The 12,212-nt window shown below is 38.4% G+C and overlaps 1 protein-coding gene across 1 annotated transcript; it reads left to right on the top strand.

Annotated features, from left to right (window-relative positions):
- Positions 1-4,735: 4,735 nt before the first annotated feature.
- Positions 4,736-6,321, top strand: EV154DRAFT_567308 (uncharacterized protein; the record flags this gene model as incomplete). The annotated part of the gene is made up of 3 exons (XM_051606007.1): positions 4,736-5,213; positions 5,273-5,588; positions 5,658-6,321. The coding sequence occupies 3 exons, from the start codon at positions 4,736-4,738 to the stop codon at positions 6,319-6,321; spliced, it is 1,458 nt and encodes a 485-aa protein (XP_051454021.1).
- Positions 6,322-12,212: the final 5,891 nt, after the last annotated feature.

The raw sequence follows: 12,212 nt of genomic DNA, 5'->3' as shown, positions 1-12,212 counted from the left end.
CGCATGCTTCATCTCTCTGATGATGTGTACGTATTTGAACACGTTGCTGAACTCCTGGTCCAAATCGGCTTGACTAGCAAATGTTTTCTTTGCAGAAATCCAAGAACGCATCTCCAAACCTATTTCAAACAAAGGCGAGAACTCACAACTAGTATCTACAAAGCCGTGGTTTGGGTTCACAGAACAAATATGGGACCTCAATGTCAAACCTCTTGGAAAGTTTGACACCTTCTCTTGGAATTCTGGAGAAGATCTTGTCATCATCAGATTTAGAACCTCCAGGCAATCACTCCATTCACCCCGAGGGTACTGAAATCGAGTTCCTTTCGTCTTTGGAATGGACCAGATAAACTCTCTAGCCATCGACGAGGCCTCTCAAGTTAAGCAATGCTTAGTATCCAAAACGTCTGTGAACTGTGGTTCAATGTACTTCTGATAACTGCTGATAAGCGCCTGATAAAAAATGTTGTCCGACTCAACATCCAATCCAGAGAAGTCGATGGTGGGGAATACACAGTTCCAAAGAAGCTCAAACGTGGCATCGATGAAACAGGAGTTGTTTGTGTTGATGCTTATGTGGCTGTAAAACTTTAAATGCTGTCTTGTTCTGTTTGGTCTGGTACGGTCACCTTCATCGTACTTTCTTGTAAGCTCTTGGTACGTCTTGATGGTCAACAGCTGGTTTTTTTGAGCTGGTTTAACCAGAGTAGTTTTCTTCATTGCTGGTATGTCCTTTACAATTGCTTCAAGTTCTGAATTGCGGAGTTCACGGATTTTCCGTTGTGTTCTCATTGAAATAACGTCGCTTTCAGGAACATAACCTTCAGCATAAAGCTCTTCAAATAGCTTTACCGAATCTACGGATTCGACAGACTTTACGGACTCGTTGTCACTAATGTCATTCGCATCAAAATAATCATCTCCCCCGCAATATCTTGACTGGGATCATTAACAATGAACCCATTGAACACCTTCTCCTTCACTTCTTTTTCCATTGTTCCAGTGAAAATCATGTCTTCTAAATCAACTGTAGTTTCGTCAACTTGAATGTATTCATCAGTGTCAGCGATGTCGTAATCTGCAAGGAAGGACGCAATGTTTTTTTCCATTTCATCGTCGTGTTTGTTTTTAATTTTACTGTCCTTATCAACTCCAAATACATCGTAAAAGTTCGTTCCTTGATTAACAGAAGACGCCGTTTCAACAACCTTTCTTTTCTTGGAGACAGACGCTTGCGTACCGTAGATTGCATTCAAGGTATCCGGAGCTCTACTATCACTAAGTTCATAAAAGCTTTTGATCAATTTTTTTGAGGTGGTTGTTCGCTTTTTGGACCCATAGTTTGGCTTAACACCATCATTGTAATAGCCTAACATTTCATCGCCGTAGATGCATGATACCTTGATAATTTCACGCAAAGCTTGGCTTAAATGGGATTCTTTAGTGATGAACCTATACAAGTTTCGGTGGTACGATTCGATTCCATTCGATGTACGTGATTCGTGTCTACGAAGATCCTTTTTCATCAGTGATTTGGCATTGAAGATCATTGATGACACGCTCTTTTCAAGCCATCACTGAAGCCATGCTCTGCTGTCAGGGAACTTTTCAAGAATGAGATTTGCCGTCTCAAGGAACAAGTCATTGTTTGTCGTCTTTTGGAGTTTGTAAGTCATTGCAATAAACGTCTTGGCATTTTCAGGGGAAACAATTTTCTGCATTTTAACAATACGTTGGACTGATTGACTGCATCCAATGAAAGTAGCAACCTTTAATATGTCCAAGAGACTCATCCTCGTTCATACCAAAGTATTTTTGGCAGGAATTTTGGAAACCTTGGCGTTCTGCCAAAGAGAAATCCAATAATCATGCCGAGGAAAAACTTCTGCTGGATGGCGAATTTCTTAAATAAGGCCTCAAAATAAAAAGCAAATTGCTCGGCCGTTTGGTGCTTGATTATAGCTTGAAAAAATTATAACATGTTTTCTCATCTCTTCCACATAAACGACATATAACACCAGATAGAATCCGGTCGATACAGCTTTAAATGTAACGTCAGTAATGATAGAGTACTTATGAAAAGGTAAGGGAAGCAAACTCATTGCAGGATGAGAAAATGTGATGCAAAACTTAGAATTAACAATCTGAGCATGATCGATATGTCCTGCAAAGTCTTCCTCAATTTTAACAAAATCGGCCAAAAAGTCATTGTTGATTATGTCAGCAAAGCCTTGTCGATCTCTTGATTCTTTTAATTCTCTCTTTACACGGTGTTTGTTTCCGAGAATTGGATTGATTTTTCTAATGAACTCAGTGGCCTCACTGCTATTTTCGCCACCAAACACTGCGGCTGTTGGTGTGATCAGTGGATTTTGTTGAACAAAAGCATCGACTTTACATTTTTCGGTTGCTGAAAGATGCTTCGAGTTATAAATACCGTGAGTATGTTTTACTGTCTTGTCTTTGTTGCTAATATGTGTCATTGTACAGGCGCTTTCGTTGACTCTGAACATATACTCTACAGTTACTTTGCATTGAATCCAAGACATGACAGTTCCGCAATGTTGACAGTTGCTGTCCTTAATAGAGGCAATTTTGACAGGAGGTCGAGTAGCCTTTTGGTAAAAAGGGCAGCTACTTTTAGGGCACTTGATAGAACCTACGCAAGACTTAACGATAAGACGATCGTTTTTATGTTCTGTAGGATTCAAACATTCGGGACTCTTATTTTTGTTGGGTTTATAAGAATTCGCTTTCGTCAATGACCAACCAATGTCAAGGTCAAAATTCTCAAAGCTTTCGGTAGACTCGTTATAATGAGCATACCAAGTCTCTTCCAAAAACTCCTCGGGAAAATTTGCTTTAAACGTCGTTTTTAGTGATGTTGTTATCATAATTATAGTAATTAGTGAAAAAGGGGCAAGACAAAAAAAAAAATGAAATTTCGCGAATGGTTTTTCCGATATTACACCCTCCGGGGAAATAATTTACCGAAAAATTACACCCTCGAGATTATACCCTTTTGCCCCGCACCCGTTGGGGGGTTGGGGGTAGGCTTTCTTAATGATATGTCAATTACACCGTCAGTTGAAATTGCGCCTAAAATAGTGATTGAAATGCTGCGAGAGGTAGGTACAATAGCCTTGGCAGGCTTGCCTTTCTTTGACCAACCTCTGTTACGGGTGATATTTATGTTAAATCCTGCTTCGTCTATGAACACACAGTTTTTTTCAAAGTCCATATCCTCGTTAGCAATCCACTCCTCTACCGACTCTCGACGTTGAGTGATTACATCAATGTGGTTTCGTCTTGCAGGTATTTTCTCACGTCGTTTCATAGATAAAGCACATCTTTCTCTCATAAATCTATGCAATGCTGACTTACTCACCTGAATATTCTCATCCGAAAAATGATTTGTCAAATCTTCCAGAACTTGAGCAAATACAGCAGTAGGTCTTTCGTCGATGTACTTGATGATCCAGTCTATATGCCTGTCTTTTAATTTGAATCGGGATCCCTTAGGACCTCGTTTCTTTCTTTCAGGGATTCCCAATTCTGGGTCTTCTCTATACTTTTTTCTATAATTATAACCAGAGTGCAATCTGATACCAGTTGAATTACAGGCTGATTTCACATCGGATCCAGCAGCGATCAAGTCAATGAACATTCCTATCTGTTCATCTTTATACTTCATGTGGATTCTTTTCTTTTTATCCTCGTGCTTAAATTCGGGCTGGTTATAATGAAGGTCACAATAGTTCTTTACACGAGTATGTGCTTCTTCTAAAGTCTCATCAATGCGGGCACTCTCTTCGTCCGAACTTTTGTTGCTGTCTTCGTCATTACTATCAGGGAAAACCTCCAAATCGTCAGCAATATCATCATCTACTTCCATGGCACTTTCAGTAACACTAGATGCCGATCCAGCATTTTTTTGGTATAAGTGAACGTACAGCTCTTCAGTCTCGTCGTCACCTTCTACATCAAGATTAAGATCGCTCATAAAAACGTCAATGGACATGGTAAAAGTTTTTCGAAAAATTAAGGTTATGTTTTTGAAAAATTAAAAGAAGCTTTTTGAAAAAACAGTGAAAGGCCTTTTGAAAAATTACTGCGGACTTATTGAAAATACGGTGGGAAATCCAGTATCAAGAAAATTTATTATAAAAAAATGAAACCAACTAAAAGAACATAAGTAACTAAGGTTGTTCTCAAGCAAAAAAAACTTTTCTGATCTGATCTGATCTGATATGATCTGAAGTACGAGTTGCCTTCTATGGAACTTCAGATGAAAAAATCTATCTGAAGTCCACCGAAGTTTTTATTACACAAAATCCCATAGAAGGCAACTCCGCACTTCAGATCAGATCAGATGAGTTTTTTTTTTTTTTTTTTGCTTGAGAACAACCTAAAAGAACATAAGTAACTAAAGAAGCATAATATGAATGATACACGCATTACCACTACTGGTTGGGCTTTCAGAATAAAAAAAAAGAATAAACGCCTTGAAAAAAAAAAGATAATGAAGGGAAAAGTCTTCTAGGAATATCTCATTACCATCATTTTATAAGAAAAATAAGCAGGACATTGGGGAACTATCCCGACGACAAATAAAATAAAAAGACCAAGAAGAGCAAATTAGGAACCGTCACAAATCAAAGTATTTAAAATGATGAAATTCGTGTCGCGTTTTCTCGTGTTGTCTCTTGTTGTCTTGACTTTTATCCATTTCATTATGTCGTACTTTACCAATTTAAGATGCAACGACTGGGATTTAGACGAGGCTATCAATGCATTACTCAGTGGTTGTATAGATAAAAACGAGGCCATCCAAAAAGTTAAGCAGCAACTATTGGAATTAATAACCAATGTCAATATAAATGCTCAAGCTAAGAAAAAGGCTGTATATCTTCTGAAGAAACTTCCCCCCGCAGAAAGTACAAGTTCAACCATGGAAAGTGCAATTAGTTACAGTACATATAATATGAACGATAGCAGCAATATCGGCAACATCAACAATTACATCAATAACTATGGAAAGAGAGTCAATGACATCTTTAACACTCCGGGTGGCGAAAATAGCGAATTCGTAAATAAACTTTTGAAGACAACTACCCCAAACCAAGAAAACGAGGATTTGTATGACTTGCAGAATAATGAAGGTCTAGAAGACGAAGACAAATTACAAGAAAACGTTATTTTCGTGGAAGAAGGTAAGAAGTCAGGGCTCTCGTCTCCTGTATTTGTGAATAACTGAATTGAATAAATGTAGACCTTGTTGAAAAATACTCCAAGCTGAATAGTATAATCAAAGATTGGAAAGCAAAGCAAAATTATGAACCTTTGATACATAAGCAGCAGTTATTATACTATAATATTATCGATACAAGCTTGAATACCTCCCCACTGACAAAGGAAGACTTGGATTGGATCACAAAAATTGATAACAAAGTATATATTCCGCTCCCACACACAGAGCCACTCGATTTCAATTTAAATGATTGTACTTCTTTTAAAAGTTTGAAAAAATTTTATGATAACAATAAGCACAAAATACCATATGTCATCAAAAAAATAATCAAAACTTAGTAAGTGAAAATAAAAGCTAAAAAAAAAAAAAAAGCAAGAAGCTACTGACGCTGACAATCGTTTAACAGCATAAATCAACGTTATGAAGAGCACGTCAATCTTTTCACTGATTACAAACAAAAAGAAGACGATTACAAGTTCCATTTTATCGCACCACTTTTTAAAGCACTCTTTGGATTAAACGAAAACATCAAGAAGGCATGGGGGGAGTCTTCGGTTGGTAAAACAAAGGTGGATGGACTATTGTCTATCGTAGATGATGAAGGTCTTATAGCCATGTTTTCTGCTGTTGAGGTTTCCGGCCCCTGGTATTTGGTGGACAACAACCACTTTATGAAAGACAAAAAAAAATTAGCAAAAAATCTGAAGTTGATGCTGAATGCTATTTACAAATTGAACATTTCCGGTGGCTCAAATATCACAAAGATCAAAATGTATGGGATTCAGTTATATCAGAAGCAGTTTTATATCTACAGTCTCCAGATGATTTGCCCCAAGCTTTACACATTCAAAGAAGAATTACGATTTGACTATCCCACCTCCCCTGCGTTGTTCCGGTCACAGTTACCCATATTTTTCAAAAATATGTTGTTTATGAAGAATTGTATCGAATCAAGCTTGGAAAATATTCTTAATTACATGAATGATACTGACGCCGTCTGCTCTGGAAATGCTTCCGATGAACGTTTTACTGATAGTCCAAATGATTCACCTCAAAAAAATAAAAATTAATGCTGGTCTTCTCACTTATGCTGGTATTTGTATATTTTTCCTTTACTTTAAATTAGCTTACCATCAGACATGATACCATTGCTTTTTAACTTGTGTTGGTGTGTGATCGAGAATATTTAAAAGTGAAGTTCAAATAAAAATGTTTTATTCCCCCCCCCAAAGAAAAAATTATTGTAAGGCAATTGCAAAATACCTCTGGCTGCTATAAATGGTTTGACCAAAGAATACCCGCTGATTAAATAACCATAAAACAATTTTTTCAAAAAAAGCGCTTCACTATTTTTTCAATATTTTTTCAAAAGACAAGTAGTTTTTTTATAATTGTTTATTAACTTAAAGCATTTTTTCCATGGCAATACATCTTTGAAAGAAGCTAACCGAATGTCGAATCTATCCACGACAATCCTATAAAGTTACATTTGTAACTGACTCCATAATTCGAGGAGTCAAAAGATCGCCTGTGTCCAAAAGGTTTCTTTTGATACCACTCTTTACCTTCGACCAAAATTCCTCAATTGGATTAAGAATGATATATACACACTATATATCCAGCCTATAATCTACTTGACATTTAATAGCAACCCAGCATGGAAACATAAACCATTAACCGATCAAGATATTAATGTCTACTTCCAATCCACGCTCCCATCTGATATTCCCGGATAACAATCTATTTCAATCCTTCCTTATAAAAGGGATCCCCTTTTCCATTTAAAAAAAAAGATATCTAGTTTTAGTCTCAAATAATTTAACCGTTTATTTCTTGGAATATTTCATTTTTTTATTTGAATTCTTATAAGTTATCTTTTTATTAATTTTTTTTTTTATGTCTACAACCGACCCTACTGTTTCCACTACCGATTGTACCCCTACTCTTGCTCCTGCTACTTCTATGATGAACCCTGCCACTGGAGGGCTTCAAGGCATTCCTGACCAAGGCGATACGGAGATGAAAGACTGTACGTCTACAGCAATTGGTGCTAATGATTCCCGAAGCGCTTTGTATTGCTTGTACGATTCTGGTGCTCCTGAATCACCTATCACTGCTCCTCACATGCAGGAACTTACACAACGTGCCATGCACATAAAAAATAATCAATTTGATGTTCATCAACATCCTTCCTCTCAACGTTCGCCTCCCCGGAGCCACATTGACGAAGCTCACACTCTTACGTCTCCTTTCGTCCAAGACGAGGACGTTTCATCTCCCCAATTAGTCCACAATAAGTCTAACATTACCATTAATGATGAGCCTGCTCCTCTCAACGATTCTCCAAATTATATCATTATTCCTGTCACTATTCAGGGCTATAAATGTTGGGCCTACGTCGACTCTGGTTCCAATTTCTCCTCTCTAAAGCCTTCTTTAGCTTCCAAATTGGGCATGACACCCTCCTTACCAAAACTTATTATACCACATACGACATCTTTGTCGCAATCTAAAAGTCATACTATTTCTTTGGGCGATGCTAATAGCTCCATCGAGCGTATTGGTTTTATTGACAACGTTCATCTATTCTATAATAATCTTAACATCCATCATACCTTTGAAGTTTTTAATCTGAATAGTGAAGCTGATGTTTGCATTGGTACCGACCTTATGTCTAAAATGAACATTAACATCACTGGGCTCACTACTACATGGGACGAAAATAGTTTACCTACAATCGAGGACCCTATTGACCCATTACCCAACACACCTACATACGAATATTACGGTTCTATCACAGAACGATCCACATTCTTACAATCACTGGAGATCGTATTACATTCTAATGCTTCCATCGATCCTAAATCGGTTTGTACAGTACCTAACTCGGAAGTTACACTCCATTTCCCTGAGAACACAGTCATCTTCCGTAAACAATATCCATTACCCTTAGCCTATAAGTCTAAACTAAACGAACAAATTGAGGCTTGGCTCGAGGAAGAAACTATTACTTTAGCCGACGCTAACACACCTCATAATAATCCCATTCTTTTCGCAAAGAAGCGAGACATTGCAGGTAATTACGGCTCCGAAGTCAGAATCTGTGCCGACATGCGAAACCTCAATCAACATCTCATCGCCTCTAAATCTGATGCATTCAGCTTACCTCGCATAGATGAGATCCATGAACAATTATCACATTGCTCCATTTTTACAGTTCTTGATTTAAAAAGCTGCTTTACTCGTTTTGCCTTTGCTAAAGAATCCCAGCCATTCACAGCCTTCACCACACACACGGGACAATACGTCTTTCGAAAATGCTGTTTCGGCATAAAAACAGTACCATCATTTGTTCAGCGCATTATTTCCAATCTCTTTCGTGATTTGCCTACAGTCTTTGCCTACATTGACGATATCACAACCGGTACCCACACAACTGATATAGTCGCACACGCCACTCTCGTCAAAGAGGTCATTACTCGACTGAACCAAGCAGGTCTAATTCTCCAATCCAAAAAATGCCATTTTCTCCTCACATCTTTAACCTTGCTGGGCTTCCGTCTCAGTTCCAAAGGTCTCCAGATCGACAGCAGTAAAATTTGTAACCTGGATCAACTTCCACCGATTACCAACAACAAAGCTCTTATGCGAGTACTTGGATTGTTTAACTTTTTTCGACGACACATTCCTAATTACGCTTCCATATCCGCTCCATTGGACAAGCTTCGTAGCATTAGTGACAAACGGATCTTTGCACAGACATGGAACTCCACTCACGACCCAGCCTACACCGCTTTTAAATATGCTATCACACATGCTCCGGTCATTTCAGTCATGGATACATCCTTACCCCTGCGGGTCAACACGGATGCTAGTAACTATGCTATTGGTGGCTTCTTATGGCAGCTTGATCGACAGATTATTGTTCGCTTCCTCGGTTTCGCTTCACGGTCCAAAACAGCTAGTGAACGTAACTACAGCGTCAATAAATCTGAAGGCCTCGCCATCGCCTACATGTTTCAACGCTATCACTCATGGCTACATTTAACTCCCTTTCTCCTCTTCACGGACCATTACAGCCTCACGTTCCTTCATTCTCAACGATACTGTTCACCTCTACTTCAGAACTGGTACACCACCATCTACTCTAAGAATTTTGAAATCGTCTACATTCGAGGTTCCGAAAATTATCTTGCTGACATGCTCAGTCGTCTATTCGCTTCCCCAGAAGTTGAACGTCAGATGGACAATCACGCTGAAGCTAAACAAGCTAAGTTATTTAACAAACAACAACACACAAAACAGAGGGGGGCGGTAGAGAAATCCACCCAATTTTCTTCTACGTCACACGACGACAACGAATCCAATCGCATTCTTGTACAACGCGCATCGGAACTAGCCGACCCTATGGTGCCTCCACCTGATCAACGTCGTGCTATCATCGAACGTCACCATCTCAAGGGACATTTTGGCATCAATGCTATCGAATCCGCCATACGCGACGAACATATTAACTGGGTGAACTTACGAAAAGACATCATCGAAGTTGTAGGTGAATGTCTAACTTGCCTTGCCTTCAATTGGTCGAAAACCGGATACCATCCTCCTAAACAGATTTTACCCACTGCACCAGGTCATCATGCGGTCTGTGATTTAGGTACACTTAATATCACATCCGACGCCGGCAATAACTTCATCATGGTCTATGTCGATCTCTTCACACGTTTCACAATCCTTCGTGCCTTGCCTGACAAGGAAGCATCTACCATCGTCTTAGTTTAGCATACACACCTAACTCCAACGGTACCAATGAAAGTTTGTACATATCACTAAACGTACTTTAATCAAAAAGCTGCAAGGTGCAAAACAGCAATGGGACACTCTCCTTGACGCTACACAGTTAGAGATGAACCTCAAGGTTTCTCGTTTACACCACTCTACACCCTTTGCGGTTATGTTCAATCGACGAGCTAATGATTTCGAAAATTACACTAACGTTGACCCTAACTGAGATAATTCAGTCATTACTCCTGAACTTGTTTCTGCTCAATATCACAAAGTTAATGAATTCCTTATCCCTGCTTTATCAAAACGTATAAAATTGACACAGGAAAAAGACAATGCACGATTCCTCAAACATCATCATATCATTCACAAGAAATTTCCTATTGGTCGACAGGTCATGATACGAAATGTCATGAAAACTGGCAAAACCGATCCTAATTTCATCGGTCCTTTCACTATCTGAAACTACACCACCAATGGTTCCTACGTCCTAGTCGATCAAGCCAATAATCTCCTCTCTCGTGACGTCCATACATCACATATTAAACTTCTTAAAGTCAATAGTACCACAACGGATTTCGAAGAGGATGATCCCGACTTCCAAGAAGTTCAAAGTATTATCAACCACAAAGGAACCAATCCTACTAATTATATGTACCTTGTACGATGGAAAGATCAATCCGACGAGGAAGATACATGGGAACCTGCACACCATTTTCCTGACAAATTACACATCGAACGCTACTAGGCACGTCGTCAGGACATTACCTCTTCAGGAACTATTCGATTGCCTCAGACTGTAAATATGCGACATATTCCTAATCGTCAAGAACGCTACGATCATAAGTGAGCTCGCAATAATGCACATCACATTACCAATGCTGGCTTACTCACCTGAATATTCTCATCCGGAAAATGATTTGTCAAATCTTCCAGAACTTGAGCAAATACAGCAGTAGGTCTTTCGTCGATGTACTTGATGATCCAGTCTATATGCCTGTCTTTTAATTTGAATCGGGATCCCTTAGGACCTCGTTTCTTTCTTTCAGGGATTCCCAATTCTGGGTCTTCTCTATACTTTTTTCTATAATTATAACCAGAGTGCAATCTGATACCAGTTGAATTACAGGCTGATTTCACATCGGATCCAGCAGCGATCAAGTCAATGAACATTCCTATCTGTTCATCTTTATACTTCATGTGGATTCTTTTCTTTTTATCCTCGTGCTTAAATTCGGGCTGGTTATAATGAAGGTCACAATAGCTCTTTACACGAGTATGTGCTTCTTCTAAAGTCTCATCAATGCGGGCACTCTCTTCGTCCGAACTTTTGTTGCTGTCTTCGTCATTACTATCAGGGAAAACCTCCAAATCGTCAGCAATATCATCATCTACTTCCATGGCACTTTCAGTAACACTAGATGCCGATCCAGCATTTTTTTGGTATAAGTGAACGTACAGCTCTTCAGTCTCGTCGTCACCTTCTACATCAAGATTAAGATCGCTCATAAAAACGTCAATGGACATGGTAAAAGTTTTTCGAAAAATTAAGGTTATGTTTTTGAAAAATTAAAAGAAGCTTTTTGAAAAAACAGTGAAAGGCCTTTTGAAAAATTACTGCGGACTTATTGAAAATACGGTGGGAAATCCAGTATCAAGAAAATTTATTATAAAAAAATGAAACCAACTAAAAGAACATAAGTAACTAAGGTTGTTCTCAAGCAAAAAAAAACTTTTCTGATCTGATCTGATCTGATATGATCTGAAGTGCGAGTTGCCTTCTATGGAACTTCAGATGAAAAAATCTATCTGAAGTCCACCGAAGTTTTTATTACACAAAATCCCATAGAAGGCAACTCCGCACTTCAGATCAGATCAGATGAGTTTTTTTTTTTTTTTTTGCTTGAGAACAACCTAAAAGAACATAAGTAACTAAAGAAGCATAATATGAATGATACACGCATTACCACTACTGGTTGGGCTTTCAGAATAAAAAAAAAGAATAAACGCCTTGAAAAAAAAAAAGATAATGAAGGGAAAAGTCTTCTAGGAATATCTCATCACCATCATTTTATAAGAAAAATAAGCAGGACATTGGGGAACTATCCCGACGACAAATAAAATAAAAAGACCAAGAAGAGCAAATTAGGAACCGTCACAAATCAAAGTATTTAAA

Source organism: Mucor mucedo (genome assembly GCF_025094135.1).
Source record: "Mucor mucedo strain NRRL 3635 chromosome Unknown EV154scaffold_102, whole genome shotgun sequence".
NCBI classification, from domain to species: domain Eukaryota; kingdom Fungi; phylum Mucoromycota; class Mucoromycetes; order Mucorales; family Mucoraceae; genus Mucor; species Mucor mucedo.
The sequence above is the reverse complement of the archived record's forward strand: the minus strand, read 5'-3'. Positions and strand labels throughout refer to the sequence as shown.